General features: G+C 40.9%; 2 protein-coding genes across 2 annotated transcripts in view; one reads left to right on the top strand and one right to left on the bottom strand.

The window, feature by feature from the left end:
• Positions 1-7,833, top strand: part of ABCC3 (ATP binding cassette subfamily C member 3) — a 36,626-nt gene extending 28,793 nt beyond the window's left edge. Inside the window, exons 23-31 of the mRNA XM_031059932.1 lie at positions 339-649; positions 1,379-1,578; positions 1,677-1,803; positions 2,743-2,844; positions 3,792-3,938; positions 4,885-5,043; positions 5,404-5,570; positions 6,571-6,765; positions 7,402-7,833. Of these exons, the coding sequence (XP_030915792.1) occupies positions 339-649; positions 1,379-1,578; positions 1,677-1,803; positions 2,743-2,844; positions 3,792-3,938; positions 4,885-5,043; positions 5,404-5,570; positions 6,571-6,765; positions 7,402-7,510 (1,517 nt within the window). The 3' untranslated portion in view covers positions 7,511-7,833. The remainder of the gene's footprint in view (positions 1-338; positions 650-1,378; positions 1,579-1,676; positions 1,804-2,742; positions 2,845-3,791; positions 3,939-4,884; positions 5,044-5,403; positions 5,571-6,570; positions 6,766-7,401) is intronic.
• A 738-nt stretch (positions 7,834-8,571) lies between these two features.
• ANKRD40 (ankyrin repeat domain 40) overlaps positions 8,572-17,194 on the bottom strand; it is a 10,291-nt gene continuing 1,668 nt past the window's right edge. Inside the window, exons 2-7 of the mRNA XM_005424645.2 lie at positions 17,150-17,190; positions 14,500-14,648; positions 13,048-13,524; positions 12,058-12,239; positions 10,765-10,818; positions 8,572-9,388 (exon numbers count right to left, since the gene is read on the bottom strand). Coding sequence (XP_005424702.2) covers positions 9,290-9,388; positions 10,765-10,818; positions 12,058-12,239; positions 13,048-13,524; positions 14,500-14,648; positions 17,150-17,190 — 1,002 coding nt within the window. The 3' untranslated portion in view covers positions 8,572-9,289. The remainder of the gene's footprint in view (positions 9,389-10,764; positions 10,819-12,057; positions 12,240-13,047; positions 13,525-14,499; positions 14,649-17,149; positions 17,191-17,194) is intronic.

Raw genomic sequence — 17,194 nt, forward strand, 5'->3', positions numbered from 1 at the left:
CTTGAGAGAGGCAAGTTGGAAAGAAAACATGAACTTTTCAGTGCAGAAGGGGATGAAAGGTTGGGGTGAAGTTGTAACATTAGGACATCATGGAGGATTGTGGAAAACAGCAGGAAGATGGTTATGTGTCTGTTTTCCATAGAGAGGATGGTGAATCCTGTGGATGTTCCTGTGCCTTAGGCAGCAGTGGGTGCAATGCTGATGTGCACAGGAAGAGAGGGTGGGCAGGAAATAAAGTGAAGTAAAACAAGCTTGGACCACAACTAGCACTGCCAAGGGTCAGGGAAACTGTGAATCATGGACATCATGGGATAACACATCTGCTCCTCACCTGCCAGGGCTCATAGTGCTGATCTGCTCCTTCACCCTGGCCATGGGGGGCATCAAGGCTGCCCGGACCCTCCATGCTGCACTGCTGGAGAACAAATTCCACACCCCACAGTCATTCTATGACACCACCCCAACTGGGCGCATCATCAACCGTTTCTCTAAGGACATCTACATCATCGATGAGGTCATCCCACCCACCATCCTCATGTTCCTGGGGACATTCTTCACCTCCTTGTCCACCATGATCGTTATCATAGCGAGCACTCCACTCTTTGCTGTGGTTATAGTCCCACTGGCAATTCTCTACTTCTTTGTTCAGGTAACTGGAAAAATGTGTGACAACTATTGCAATTATTCCATTCCTTTTGTTTTTTAGGGAAAACAACATTGATTTGTGGTAAAATGGAAATATCTGAAGTAGCTATGTGTTTATATAAACAAAACATTACTTACTTTTTTCAGAAAAAGAAATGTCCTGCAAGATGTGGCCATAAAACAAATAGATAGACATAAACTTCTTTAGCTTTTAAATAATAAAAAGTAAGCTTATTGCTAGAGCCAGCACTGCAGTGCATGCCAATATATTAAATGTGGATATATTTGACATACTGATAAGTTTTCAAAGTAGTTAGGAATTAAAATGTTGAAAATAGAAAGCATCAATTTTATTGACTTCTGGGCCATAATCAAGCTTATTTTACAGACTGTAAATAGAGACCTGATAATGGAGGTGAAATGCACAATTTATTTTCTTGGAAAATGAGGGTCCTACAAATGGATTCATTCTGCTTGATTATATTAACTAAATTTAAAGGGACATAGATAAATTCAACTTTCAGTCTGTAGAAATTGCAGTTACCCAATACTCTTGTGGAATGATGTAAAGGTAACTTTCTTGATACTCTTCTTAATTTCGAACAATATTTTAGAGGGTTGAAGTGCATTAGTAGCAATCTCCTTTAAATCCTTAACCTAAGAAATTCTTCACTGTTAATTTATAAAGTGAAAGTATTTCATGAACCTTTCCATTTCCTGTGAAAAATGGCAGCGATTCTATGTCGCAACCTCCCGCCAGCTGAAGCGCCTGGAGTCTGTGAGCAGATCCCCTATCTACTCCCACTTCTCAGAGACTGTGTCAGGGGCCAGTGTCATCAGAGCCTACAGGAGAGTGAAGGCCTTCGTGGACATCAGTGATCTGAAGGTAGATGAAAATCAGAAGAGTTATTATCCTGGCATAGTGTCAAACAGGTAAAACATAATTTCTTGTTTCCACTTAGATAACCCTGTTTGCAAAATTGGTCCCAGGCAACCTTTTCCCACACTGCTTACCCCTGCATTCTTCCCAGGTGGCTGGGCATCCGAGTTGAGTTTGTGGGGAACTGCATTGTCCTTTTTGCTGCCCTTTTTGCTGTGATTGGTAGGAACAGCCTGAATGCTGGCCTGGTGGGACTGTCAGTGTCCTATGCGTTACAGGTACATGTTACAGCTTTATTGGGGGGTAGTACATTTTTGTAGATGATATGGATATATTTCCAATAATCTAAGTGCTTGCTAAAGCTGGAGTTAATAAGGAAATAATTAAAATGAGTAGTGGGATGTTTGGAAAACAGAGATTCACACTGGATGCTGAAATCATCAGCAAGCTCGCATGAAGGAGGATCTCAGGGCACTTTGGGAGCATCAAGGCTATGCTGCACCCCAGTACTCTCAGGGGTGGCACATGAGAGTGCCAGAACATCAAGAACAGACATCAAGAACAGACCATTTGAGCCGTGTGGCTTAATGTGTTGTGCATCAATCCTGCTGTGCAGCACATTGGTGTGTCCAGGTAATTACAGGCAGATCAGTAGGACTTATAATTAGACAAGGCAAACTGTAGTGACCAGGCTGTGGAGAATGTAACAGCTTGAATGGCCTCACTCTTGCCAGAAGCATTTTAGGTACCCTGAGTGTGCAAAGTTGCTGTTAGCAGTTTTCCAGTGAAACATGATTTGGGGAATGACTTCCTTCCAGCTTTTTTTGAGAGGGGCAAGTGTTAAATCAGCAAGAAGCATCATCATAATCTTCATGTAAGCACTTGATAGTCTGTATATTTCTTGTCCCAGTAACTGTATTAACTTTAATGCAAAGGTAATTATCTCATTTGTAGCATTAATGTGAATACATGTCTTAATAGCAGTATCAGCTCTTGTTGGAGGTTTTTGGCGTTAGGTTTTTCTGTGGCTTTTTTGGGAGGTTTTTGGTGTTTTGTTCATGCTGGGGTTTTGTTTGTTTTGGGGCGTGTTGTTTTGGTTTTGTTGGGAGGTTGTTTGTTTTGAAGCTTTGTTTTGTTTTGTTTGCTTTGGTTTTGTGGTTTTTTATTATATGTGTTGTTCCTCTGTGGGTAATATTTTGTTCCTTGTCTTCCCCAAGGTGACCTTGTCTCTGAATTGGATGGTCCGAATGACTTCTGAACTTGAAACTAATATTGTGGCTGTGGAAAGAATAAAAGAGTATTCAGAAACTGAAACAGAGGTCAGCTACCACGAGTCTAGCATACTCAGCAACAAGATGAAAATTTTAATGCACACATGTACATGGTCCTTCTTGAGGCTCTTGAGACGGTTCCTGCTCTGAGAGTTGTCATTTAACCTGAACAAATGTCATGCTCTGAACTGTAATTTATTCTATCACAGCTCCAAATTATTATTGCTGTCATGCAGCCTGTGCTTAGCATCTCATTTTCTGCTGCTGTGAGTGGCTATAGCACAGGAGATGGGTTTCACATCAGAATATTGGTCCCTTTGTGTTTGAAGTGTTTGATACACCGTCTCACCACTGTGGCTGGTGCCATGGTCCTGCTCATGAGCAGAGCTGCAGTACAATTATCAGGTCTTACACATGTTTTCAATAGTACTTCTGTTTAACCAACTTAATCAGTCCTCACCTCCTATGAGAAAACATCTCTAGGTTCACTGTACTGCTAATCATCCAATTGCGTACCTTTGCTGCCAAAGACTTCTGAAGCTGGCAGATGGAGCTGTGCAGGAAAGCTGCACTCTGGACACACTGGTTTGTTAGTCCTATGTGCACACTAAGAATTAAGAAATGGAGGAGACCTGCAGTAAACAGTTCTGGACATCAAATATTTAACCTGGAACAAAAAAGGTAGCTAGACAAGATGTGTGATAGGTGTTATAAACCATAGCTTGAGCTGGCAGAAAACTGACAGTGTTCTGTTAAAGCTGATGGGAAAATATTCATATCTATTGAGGATTCATCCCTCTGTGCTCAGAGGTTTTTCCTGTTAACTTCACAACAAAGAAAAATGGGTAGATACTTAGGACCCCATGTTTTTTCCCCATTATTATAAATTTATTTGATCATGGAGATTTCATTTATCAGATAAAATGCTTTTATTTGAGCTTGAATTATTTTTTCTCAAGCCTATGTGAGGCATTTCTGACTTCTGTTTTCCTCAGGCTCCCTGGATCATTGAGGGCAAGAGTCCCCCAGAAAACTGGCCATCCAAGGGAGACCTGGAGTTTGTGAATTATTCAGTGAGGTACAGGAAGGGCCTAGATCTGGTGCTGAAGGATCTAAACCTCCAAGTGCATGGTGGGGAAAAGGTGAGTTACCAGCTGAATGTCTGCTAGAACTTTGCTCTGGGCCTCCGGTGACAGCTGTGGAGTAGAGGAGAGGGTCTAGAGGAACACTGATGCCAGTGCAGGAGCCAGCAGTGACACCTGTGCTGTCCATGTGCCAGCATCCTCCTGGCTGTAAAGCAGTAGAGTGAATTGCATGGCGCTTTCTGGACTTTCCAGTTCATTTGGCAACAGGCCCCCATACACGATGTAGGAGGCACCAACGCAAGTGACAAAAATTCAGTGGCAAGAATGCTTTTCTGAAGCGTGCAGATGGGAAAAGGAATTCCAGCTTTTTCTTGTCTTTGACTTCCCTTGTGAAATTTTTGGCATGGAAGGAAATGACATTCTTTGCTTCCTTAATCAGGAAATTGCCTTTATTCTGAGAGATTCATTTCTGCATGCTTTGATGGAAAGTTCTGAGGTTTGCCTGCTGGAGACAGAATAATTAGCATGGGAAAGTCCTTTCCTGAACAGGCTGTTGCTAAAAAATAGAATTGCCCTTATTCTAAGCAGACAGGATGACAGCATCCTTCTGGCGTGGAAATACATGTGCTTACCTTGAAGTAGGAATTGCCTTAGACAGCCTTTATTTCTTGTCCTTGAGTACCTGGACCTACCATGGGTGTCCCAAATCACCCAAAGTTATGTAGGATGGCTCTAGGCCTGTGTTATTCATTATATTCATGACATGTGATATTTATATGGAATATCATTCCAGTTACAGAAATGGCAATAAGTACATCAGAGTGTACCCACGGTTTGCAGGGAAGGTTGGGACATTCTTTCTTAGATTCAGATCTTCAGTCAAACCTCTTAGAAGAATCTTGGGGGGTTGTTTGGGAGTTTTTTGTTGGGTGTTGTTTTCTTCGTAACTATGTGCTTTGTTGTTAAACCTGTGCTTTGTTGTTAAACCTGCGATTTGTTGTAGATTGGAATTGTCGGCAGAACTGGTGCAGGGAAGTCCTCCATGACACTCTGCCTCTTTAGGATCCTGGAAGCTGTAAAAGGGGAAATTAAAATTGATGGTGTGAAAATTTCAGAAATTGGTCTCCATGACCTTCGATCAAGGCTAACAATTATTCCTCAGGTACTGTTTCTGTGTGTCACAATGAAGGACTGTTTTCTAGCAGCTTAACAAACCATAAATAATGGTTTATCCAAAGAGGAAAATGTTTTGTTGCACTCAAAATTGTTTCAGAAAAACAAACTATTTATACTTTAACTGTCCCATCCTGCCACCTTATAAGCTGCGTGATAAAAAAGGATTTAGAATAAACCATCTTTAGAGCTGAAAGTTGAGTTTGCACTGTATGATGTAAACTATTTTCAGAGAGGATTGGGAGGTAGCCTACCTGCAATGCAATGGACACCTCAAAGCAGCAGCCCATAGTATCTGTTCTTAAAATAGCTAAAGCGCTTGTCTAATGAAAATTGGTTTTATATCCAGGATCCTGTCCTCTTTTCTGGAACACTGAGGATGAACCTGGATCCATTTAATAAGTATTCAGATGAAGAAATATGGAAAGCACTTGAACTGTCTCATTTGAAGAGGTTTGTCAGCAGTCAGCCATCCATGCTGGACTATGAGTGCTCGGAGGGTGGAGAGAATCTTAGGTAAGGAATGCCTTGACTAGAACATACACTGAGCTGTGACAGTGGGTGACACCTGAGCACAGGCTAACATTGGTCTGTCATATCTGAAATGATTCGGGCACCTGTTTCTGTTCCAAGAAAGCCACCAATGTTCAAACATTTGCCTCCTCTTCTGTTCCAAGAAAGCCACCAATGTTCAAATGTTTGCCTCCTCTTCTGCCTCTGCCACAAATGATCTAATTCTTCTCCCAAACCCAAATCCCATCTTGTCAGAAAGAAGTTTTAGGATTGCAGGATATTAGGGACAAGCAGCCCCTTAAACACATTTTGGTAGGAAGGGAAAGGCCATGATCACATTACTGCTGTGCCGAGTAAGAGTTCTCTGCCTGACACTTTAGCAATGTTTATTTTCCATTACTATTTGAAAGGCCCATGAAGACATGACTGGGGATGATAAAATGCCATGTTCTGATATGCTTCATTGGCTTCTGAGGCTGTGGTGTCACCAGATTGCCTGTGATGAATGTTTGGCTCCTTCCTCATGCTGCACACACTCAGAGACTGAGTCTGGGCTATGTTTGTGGCAAGGGAGGAAGTCTGGGTTGCTCAGATACATGTATTTATTTTATTTTTTATGGTAGGAAGGACTTGCAGCCTCATAACATTTTCTTTTCCTTTTTTATTTTCTTTTTCCTAAGTTTGCAGATGCTCAGTGTTATCAGAACTATGAGTGTTTCTTAAAGCTTGGGCAGAAATGTTGTCATTAGCTACCCTGGCTTTTGTCACAGTGATAAAAGGCACATTTGGTGGCTCTGCCAGCACAGGGCCAGGCAGTAAGTGATCCTATCGCTGTTAGTGTAGCCATGCTACAGCCTGCATGTGTGAGCTATGGGGCTGACCGAACAGACAGCTTGCAAAATATTTCAGGGGTTTTTGGGTAACACTATGAGTGACCTGCTGAGCACAAGTGGCTGTGAGCAGTGGGGAGCTGGGGTCAGTGAAGGGCTGTCTGTGCTTGCAGTGTTGGCCAGAGGCAGCTTGTGTGCTTGGCCAGAGCTCTCCTGCGCAAAACCAGGATCCTGATCCTGGATGAAGCCACGGCTGCCATCGACCTGGAGACAGACGACCTCATCCAGATGACCATTCGGACACAGTTTGTGGACTGCACAGTGCTGACCATTGCACACAGGCTGAACACAATCATGGATTACACCAGGTAAGATCTCTGAGTAGCGTGTGGTGGGCTCATGGGTTTGCTGGGGATGTGAAGCAGCACTTCAAGGGGTCTGGTTTGTCTCTAGAGATGAACACTGGTTCTCTTGTCGGGCTGTGTGTAAGCAATTATGTGCTGTATCATCCCAGAATTTCCAGCCCTGACTTTGCCTCTGTTGGCATAGGAAACAGGTTCTATATTCAGAAACCAGAGCTGTGTAGGGGACACTGCCCAGGGACACTCCTGAGACTGTCTGGAAGCTTATGGAACCTTGTTAAAACAGCAGCTGCTGTAACTTCTTCACTAACACCATGCCATTTTAGTTACTTGAAAATATATTAGTATTCTTCATGAGCTTTCATCTCCTTGGCTTTTTGGAACTAGTTTCAGTTCCAGATGCTTTTTTTCCCTCTTCTTGCCCCTGGGAGACAGTGACTGTCCTGTAACTTTTCTAGTCAAGCAGCAGCTCAGGGAGAATGTTTATCATCTATTCTGTTTTAACATGTGAAAATAACTGAGGAAAACAAAAGCAAGGCAAAGATTAGAGAAGTTTGCTTCATGACACAAACAGGTACCACATTCCTTGTGAGGAATTTTCTGACACATCTTTCCCCCCACACCATCTTTTGTTTTGTACAGGGTTCTTGTTCTAGACAACGGGACCATAGCTGAATTTGACAAACCTGCAAACCTTATAGCAGCAAAGGGTATCTTTTACAGTATGGCCAAAGATGCTGGACTGGCATGAAGAGAAGACCCCTTGGGTTTTGGTTTGGTGTTTTTTTAATATTACTGACTTGCCACAAAAGTGACTTGTGAATGTACTGTAATTTACAAAACAGTTTTTGTAGTAGACTTAACTTGTGATATGTGAACAAAGAATTTTACAATTATAAGGACCAGGAAGTGTATTTTACATTTTAAAATATTTTCTATATACATAAAGTATTTTATTACATGCTTTTTTCCTGAAGAATGACAAATATTCGCCAAGAAAATGAATGTACCACCGCACAATTATGTACTGCATTCAGGTTTGTAATTAGTAAATTATATTAATGGTACAAATTACACCTGAGTTGCGTGTTTTCTGCATAAGGATTCATAGGATTTGAAGTGAAAAGACAGGCCTAGTTAAGCTGACTCAGCTGAGTAACAGTGAAATGCTGTGTAACCTCTGAGAAGTTCCAACTTCTTCCTTTCAATATTTTCCCCAGGACAAGGGAGTCCTTGGGACCTTTAGGATCTGTGTCCGGGGCAACTTTGGCATTATAAAATTCCTCTTCAGCCTAAGGAGCAACATGTATTTAAAGCTAAACCTACAAATAGCTTCATATAAAACATTAACTACACAGATTTTTTCCAATTCAGTATACTCCACACAAGCTCACAGGGACACGATTGGACCAGAGGTATGAGAAGTTTGCTGTATGTCTTTGGGTAGGAAGTCACTGAGAGTAAGTCTTCACTTAAGCTGAACGTGCATGCTGAGACAGGTGTGTATCTAGTTTATCTTGTTCAACACTTAATCATCTGAAATAATGGGTGATTTGTTTTGCAGAAATAATTAGCTATTTTATTATTGATAACCAGGCCTCTTCACATAAAAGGAGGCCTGTGTTCAAACAGCATTTGCTGCTAGAATCTGATAGAACCTCTTTTGCTTTAGATGTTTGTGTCTTACAGTAAGCACTCCAGAAAACCACCCAGCAAGAAAAAGTTCCTGTGTTTTACCAGAAGGAAAGTGCAGAAAAATTTTGAGAAGACAAAAATATAATTTGTTAATTCTTACAAATTATACTTCTTAAATAGAAACCCAAATCTGCCGCCAAGCATTTATTAGACATTAACATTTCATATTTCAGAGCACAAAGTAATGAATTATTTATCACACACAGAATGTAATGGTTATACACTGATGAGATTGGGGAGTGTTAATAGTATCTTCCTGGTATAAACTGCACAAGGTATAAAAATATTCCTGGGAATGCATAGATAGGGATCAGCACCTGTGCAAGTTTGCTGTCCAAGAGATGAGCTTTTCTTTAGGGGGGTCTTACTGGTTAACCCTGAGTCCTCCTGGATTCAGCCAATGCCTGAACCTGTGCTGGGGAGAAGGCAGCAGCCAGGGTGACATGAGGAATGACGATTTTATTATTCCATTACAGAGAACTTAATATTCCACCAACAATCTGGTATAAAAACAGATATTGTCAATGACTGGGACTACGTTTGACTTCTGGCACTTTGCAGAAGAGGCATTTTCAGTGTGACGAAACCTTCTGTATTCACCTGGGGAGACTGAGCTTCAGTGTGGTGACTGGCCACAAAGAGAATTCAGGTGTTAGCAGGGATCTGTGCTGGCAGCTGAGCCCCGGCCTGGTGTCTGACGACAGGTTGGCAGCTCCCTCTGGTGTGCTCAGTCCCCGTGCTCCAAGTGCTTCCGCGAGCTGAGAGCAGCGAGCCTTGGGGGGCGCTCTGGGGACAGTTCCCACTGCATTGGCGGTGACACAGGCAGAGCTGACTCTTACCTGCCGCAGCCCACAGGACAGGTGGAGGCTGTGCTTGGTCCCCAGCCCAGGACTGCCGCAGCAGCTGCATGGACACTGCACAGCCTTCTCAGACTCTGAACTCCAAGAGAAGACAAAAGATAAATTCCTTTGGCAGCTGTAGTTTGCAATGAAATTGGGGGGGAGGTGAAGAAACGGGAAAACTCATACCAGTTTGGTACATTCCGTTTGCCTGTTATATCTCATACTTTAGTTTATTCATCTAATCCATAGCACCTGCTTTTCATGTGGCCTAGCAGAGTAGAACTCTTCCTCAAATTCAAGTGACTAAATACTAAAATCCTAAAAAAACCAGATAAAATTCAGCTCTTAAATACTTTTCAATTTCTTTATTCAAGAATTTCACAGCAAAGTAGTCAAATTCTGAATTTTAAGTAACTGTGATTTTCTTTTCAGTAAACTGCATGGGTAAACACAAGTCACAGTGAAAAAAAGAAAATACATTGCATAGGAACATTAAGTTTGGCTATCAGCCCAGAAAACCCTGGGTACTTCACTGCTTTCTTTTTACATAGGTAACTTTACAGGTTCAAGATGCAATTTTTCTCAGGAATGTAGAGGTCAAAGGAAAATAAAATTACATTTTATGTGCTTTTAAAAGGGGAAATAAAATCAGCATTGAAGAAATGTCAATACAGTAACAAAAATAGTATATTAAATTGCACATGTCATTACATGTCAATTGCTCATGTATATATTAACAGACAATAGGGAATAAATTCCCTAAAAGGGATTTTGGTTGAGGGCATATTTATTATTTGGATAATTACTGTCACTTTTATTTTCAACCTGAGAAATAGGGAAAAGTGTAAACAGGGATTAAGAAATCACTATAAGTCACTTGATAGAATTTAAACTTGACATAGTTTTGTGCTTCCGCATATGTAAACCCTTCTGGCTTTTTTCCCTCTAAGTAAGATCGGGCTTAATAAACATGATCTAAAAAGAGAATATTGATGGTAATGGACTCAGTAGAAATATTAAATCAGCTTCATGGCAGGTTCTTTAGCTTGAGTACCTCTGCTATTTTATAGCAAACAAATGATTAGAACAGCTTAAGGTAAGCCTTTCCCTGAGAGCTGCTAACTCTGCAGTATTTAATTATCTTTTTGTAAGGAACTGTTGCATTAACAGATAGTTCTACCAATACTTCCTGTGCATTGAGCTACTTTTATACCAGACTCACTGTTCTTAGATTAACTAGAAGCTTTAAATGTGCATAACCACTTCAGTTTATTTCACAGTTAACAAAATAGATTTTTTTCACATCTTTAGCCCTTATAGGTACTGTTTTTCAAACATAATTGTAAAACGAAAGATAAAAATACTTTGTTTTATTCCTTAATTAGTATGTAAGTTCTGATGCCTTCTTGTTATACCCACTCTGTTCAGAAAGCGTTGGGACTCTGAAAAGTGAGTTTTTGTCGCTTACTGTTAGAACAAGCTCCAGTTCTTGGAAATCCTGTAGCCTTGCAACATCCTTGTCCTTTAAACAAATACAATAAGGAGTTAGGTGATAGTGTCTTTTAATTTTGCAGAGGTAAGTTAAAATAATAAGCTCATACTAACACAAGGTATGTATTTATTTGTAACTATGACAGCTCTTTACAGTGAACTGGAAAGCAAATATCCTGTTGCATCTTGTATTTACTCTGGGGTCTTATTCAACTATTCCCTTAAGTCTGTTTTTAGAAGGAATGCAACACTGACAGTGAGTGCAAGTGATGAGTAAGATTACACTTGCAAGATCTATTGCATGGCACCCAAATCCTTTTTTTTCCCCTTGCTAATTCTTAGCATGAATTAGCAAGCTAATGAATTGATGCTTGCATCTACCCAAGGAGGTCCTGCATGTGAACCTTCATGGCCTGCATGGCTTTCTTCAGGGCTACCCAGCAAGGCCAGCTCTGAGCCCCTGCAGCAGTTCTCTTCTGCCAACAGCAGTACACAGAGTCAGGTTTGTGTCACTGCAGGAACAGTAGGGGTCCTGAAGTCCTACCAGAGAGCCTGAAGTGATTAGAGATGAAAATAAAAAGTTCTTTCAACATTAACTAAAGTTGGAAAGTGACAGAATTGCTTATGTCTTTTTTTTTCCTCCACTTTTTGACTAACACAGAGTAAGACATCCTACAGTCAGTGAAGATGCAGCAGAGTGAAGTCTGTTAATCTATTCCTAATCAGATTTGCCCCACGAGTGATGCCAACAATACTCTATAAGGATTTGAGAGTGAAAGAAAGGTCCATGGTGAGTTGGTAAAACAGGTCAACAGGTCCCTTCTCTGTTGGCTACAGGGTAAATGTTACTAAAGGAAGGACAATTATATTCAGAGTAACCCTGAAAAACACCTATGTGCAAGGACTACAGCCAGGTCTTGCTGAACTCACAGAGCTTGGTTGAGCTCTGCAGGCCTTTTAAATGCTGTTGGCAGCTCACAGTGGTGTTGTGTTGTACTGAATTTTACAACAGAGGCATAGAATCGGGTATTAACTGGGTCCAGCACCAAATAGTTATGAAAGGAGGTGATCAAGAAATTTGAGAACCGTTTTACTGAAGAAATCCCAAACAAGTGCTGAGTGTTGCAAGTTGAGCAGAGATTTTTCATTTTTGGTTGGTTTTTTTTTTCCAACATGGGCCTATGCAAGAGACCAACAAATTATTCCTTTATATCAACAGCCTAAAAGTCTCTTTTCTAAGTTGCTGCACTTCAAAAGGTAGAGCTCTTACCTTTCTTAACATTGTATTTGGTAATTTTCTGATCTTCTGGACATGCTCAGGGTTCACACCCAGCTCATGGCAACTCACTCGGAGCAGCTCCTTGTATGTCAGTTCTTGTCTGTCCAGTTCAATTTCAATGAAGTCATTTTCTCTAAGATTAGGGGTTTGTATTCTCACTTTAAGCACCAGTTCTATTAGAAATAAAGTCACATTAATAGGTAGAGGTATAAAGAAATTGGAAACAATGTCTCTATAACAACTTCCAGGTATTTCTATGTTCTATTAATGTCATTTGTGTCACTGGTAAGAATACATGAAATACTCAGAAAGCAAAACCTGGAATTGTATGACCACAGTTTTAATTAGATTGACTTTCATCAAACTATATGAAAAAATCATAGCAAATCTAATGCAATATATGTGTGCATGTCTGAACCATTGCATGAATACTCTTTAATTGATTTAACAGCAGCTTGTACTGGTTATCAATTTCCTGAGCAATCCAAGATTGCTTTTATTGGTATTTCTTGCTCTCAGTTCACTTTGCATTGCTACCCCATGGTATCAGAATGCCTTTTACTTGAAGAACAAAATTATTAACAGTAACTGGAATTCCAGGTTTCCCTCTCTGTAGGCAAAGTTTCCCTGCAGAACAGGCGGATCCTAGAACAGCTCAGTGCAAACTGAGCCATGTGAGGTTCTGTTGAGCTCACTAGCTTCTTGGTCATGATCTGTTTTTGCAGCTTGGACTATGCTATTGAGAGAATTAGATTACCCTGGTGTCTGTATGCTTTTGTAACAATTGAGACAGCAAATTTTACATTAATATTTTAATAACATTTCTAGCAGAAACAGCAGATCTGCCTACTTCATTCTCTTCAAATGTTTCCTAAATGCCTAAGCATGGCAATCTGAAAGTCTCTGGAAACATATGATTAGTCAGCACTGCCCAAGGTGTCAGAAGATCAACACAAAGCCAGAAGAGATTTTTGGTATTACCTTGCATGTTGAGTGGAAAAGCTCCTGTGAAGAAAACAGGCTGAAAGGCTGGCACAGGTCCCATGCAGGAGCTGTTCCCTTGCTGGGGTAGGGACTGGTTGGATCCTGCTGGGAAAGCGGGACTTCTGCCCCAAGACATTGACCCCTGGTAAACAGGAGCTCTCTGGAGGACAGGATTTGGGTGTGATGGCCCAGCAGACCCTTGAGGCAGGGGTGGGATGTCCCTGTTGGGAGGAGCCTCAGGAGTAGCGTTCCCAGGCTGCAACAGTGCTCGTGCTCGTCCGCAGGTGTCTGAGTCGGGTACAGATGGAGGGTTGGTGTCTTGTGGTTCCAAGTGTGAGAGATTCCCATTCAGGGGAGGATCTGGAATGCTGGTACTCAAGGTGTTGTAAACATATGGGAAAGGTGGGTTAACCAGGTAATTGGGGATGATTGGCAGATCTGAATCTTGCTTTAAGTCTGGGAGTTCATCTTCCACTGTAAAACAAACCAAACAACATTCTCCAAGACTGATTTTCGGTTTCTTTTTTTTTTTGGGGAATGCAGTGTTAAAAGCATCACAGGTTAAAAGATGCATCAGGAAGCACCACGTCTTTTTTTCGTACAATAAACAGAATGCTCAGGTGTTGCCATAGAGACATAAAAGCTGAGTCTGATTCTAATAATTCCAGGGGTGCTAATTCCTTCTAAACACTGCAGTACTTCTGTTTTGGCTTGTTTTAATCTGTACAGAATATTGTAACGTGGTCTCTGGTGGAATAAAGCTGTCATCTGCATAATGTTGCAGGCAACGAAAAACAAAGGGTCATATGTTGTTTGATATTAAGGTAGAGTATAAAGGGAACATGCAGTACTGGGAGAGCTGCAGGATTACCCATTCAACAGGTGGGAGAGACAACAGTGAAAACAAAACCAGACACGGGAGTACACAGGAGAGACAAGACATTGTTAATCAGCCGCATTTCAAATTACTTATCACCTCCAGCAGCAAAGCCTGCTCTATTCCAGCAGCTACAAAGCATGATAGAGATGCTCTACTGATGTCTTTTAATGAGCCATTTATCTGGGCTGCTAATTTGTGATTTATCCAACACAGAACATGAGGAAAATCAGGTGTTGCTCATAGAAGACCTTCCTACAGATATTTTTCTCCTGCTGTCCTTCTGAAAACTGGAAACTGCATCTATCTGGCACACAGCATTCCTGAAAATATAGTTTTTGTAAATTTCCAGTGTTTTGAAAAAAGTTTTGCTAACTGGGTATGGAATTTATTGGTAATCCCCTTTCCTTACAACTTTGTTTTCTTATCATGTAAACACTCTAGAAAGCAAGTCCAAATACTAAAATCCAAACACAATATCTTCACATGCAAAACAAAGATTGGAGCACACATGCTTTGAACACCCTTTTACCAATCTTTGATGATCATATGGCACAGTCACTGTAGGTTACCTCCCAACATCTTCCTGATCTCTCTCTTGGATGTTAACTGGGCTGGCCTCTCCCCTTTCTTTGTCAGGATGTCCTTGTCAGCCCCAGCATGCAGCAGATAAGCCACGACCGCCACATGGTTCCGCTTGCAGGCCCAGTGCAAACAGGTCCTGCACATGGAAAACATGGACACCGTGTCAAATCCTGAGTTATGGCCGATTTGTTTCCATTCATTCTTGCTGCCTATAAGAACACTCTACATACATGTAAAATAGGTTTGAGTTGCTAACCTCATTGGAAATTTGCCCTGGACTGGGAGTCTGCAATGGCACCTGCTGATGCCATTTTCTCTTTGTTCCAATGCTCTTTACTGCAATAGTATTTTCAAAGTTCAGGATCTTTTCAATTTATCATTTCTTAGGGTACAGTCTTTAGGCTACTGGAAAAATAAGTATGAAAGTAAGGTTTGTGTATGATATTTTAATCTTTGAAAGAATCAGCTGTACTTCAAATACCTGTGTTTGTGTATATGTGATCTATTACTGGTATCTCCCTAGGATATGTACTCTTTAATTAATGCTGCCAGCACAACCACTTGCACTTTCTGGCAAGTAAATTTCATTTAAAATATTGTAAGCATCATTTCTAAGAACAGTTCTTTGCCCAGTTGCCATTTGCTGCATCAGCAATTACTTGGCTTAGATCTGCAGACAACTAATTTTCTGCAATCTGTAAGTGATGCACAGAACTAATCCCTTTTCTGCATTTTCAAATTATTTGCAGTTTCTGACTAGAGAAACATATTAAGGAAACATAAAAGCTGCTTAGTGCTCAGATCTTAATTAGTGTATATATTAAGTACTTAAAGACTCACACATTAACTTGCTATAGAGTTGTACCATTCTTTCCTACCCCATGTTCTAGTGATATTTGACCCTTCTCTAGCTTTTATATTTTAATTCTCTAGCTCCAGCTGAAGGAAAATCTTCAGGAAAATTAACATGCTCAACCCTTCTCCAAGTTTGTTTATTTATTTTTTGAGAACTACATAAAATAAAGCAGAGATAAATAAACTTAGAAGGGAAAAAACTTTCGGTTGAAAATTTTCAAAAAGCTTTTTCAACTTTGGGTGGTTTGGTTTGGTTGGGTTTTTTTCAGAAAGAGACTGCAAAGTCAGACAGGGGGGTATTTGCATTGAGAACAAAATTTGCTGGTTTAGTTTTTAGAGAAGATATGTAAAGCTCAACAGCACAGCCTCATTTTGGGATTCATCCTGGCCATTCCATTTGGCCTGTGCAGAGAGGAACCATCTACCCACGGACTTGATACTCACCAAAATATAAGTACTCAGCACCTCTAAGAATCACACATACTAAGAAGCTCACAGCAAAAATTTTAATTGTACAAACTTAAACAACAATGAGGATCCATTTATTGCCATGGTTAAAAACTACCAGATCATTATTTTTAAAAATAATTGATTTTATTACAAGACTTATTTCATCAATTCCAGTTTTAGACACAAACTCATTCCGATGACAGGGTGGTTTATATCTCACTCACTAAGATAATTCAGCATCCTTTGAATCAGCTACTTTATATTTTTACAAGCTTTAATTTTAATCACAGTTTAAAGCTCAAGTTGTTAAGTGTTCCATGCTTCTCAAAACTGCTGATTGAATTTTCATCTTTAAAAGTCTTGCTCCTTTCCTAATTTTGTTTTTCCTATTTTTAATTATAATGTCATAGAATCCTAGAATGCTTTGTGTTGTAAAGGACCTTAAAGTTAATCTCATTCCACCCCCTGCAGAGGCAGGGACACTTTCCACTCTCCCAGGTTGCTCCAAGCCCTGTCCAACCCAGCCTTGACCATTTCCAGGACATGAGCAGCCAGTTTCTCTGGGCAACCTGTGCCAGGGCTTCCCCACACTCACAGGGAAGAATTTCTTCCTTACATCTAATCTAAGTCTCTCCTCTTTTAATTTAAAACTGTTCCCCCTTGTCTTGTAACTATCTGTCCATGTAAAAAGTTGTTTCCCCCTTTTTTTTATATTTTCAAGCATGAAACAGCACAGTAAATACAGGCTGAATTGAGCCTGCAGAAAACAGTCTCCAAAAATGCCTGAGCATTCCCTCTCAAATCTTCCTTCAAATAAAATTATGTGTGTGTGTTTATGTCTACAGTGTTACTGGTACAAGTGTGTATTACAGAACAGCCTTCTCTTTAATGTCCTCAGGTGGATCTAAACGAGATGCCAAATCCCCAAGTTCCCTGCTTGAAAGAGAAAGTAATTTTCAAACTTAAGTTAATAATAAATATTTGTGCTAAGGCAAGTTCATGTAAAGCTGAGGTTTGTGTTCTGACAGACCACACCGTCTCAGGCTGGGGGAAAAAAATCAAAACCAACACTACAAAATAAGTCCCCAATGACCTGGAGAAGGGGCAAACAGGGCAGGAGGTGGAGCAGGGACGCGTGTTTGTGACCCTGGTTATCCTCTCTGGAATAGGGACAGCTCCATAGCAGAGTATTCGGAGGCGGATAGACCTTTTCCTTCCTCCTCAATTCACCCCGCCTCGCCTTTCACGTGCGGACCGAATCGACAGCAGCCTCGGCACGGGACCGCCCGGGCCGAGCTCCCCGAGAGACCGGGTTCGGGGGGGCGCCCTTACCATCCGTTGACTTCGTTCTGGGAGTTGAGGCCGACCCCCAGCTCC

This window comes from Geospiza fortis, unplaced genomic scaffold (assembly GCF_000277835.1).
Source record: "Geospiza fortis unplaced genomic scaffold, GeoFor_1.0 scaffold244, whole genome shotgun sequence".
Taxonomy (NCBI): domain Eukaryota; kingdom Metazoa; phylum Chordata; class Aves; order Passeriformes; family Thraupidae; genus Geospiza; species Geospiza fortis.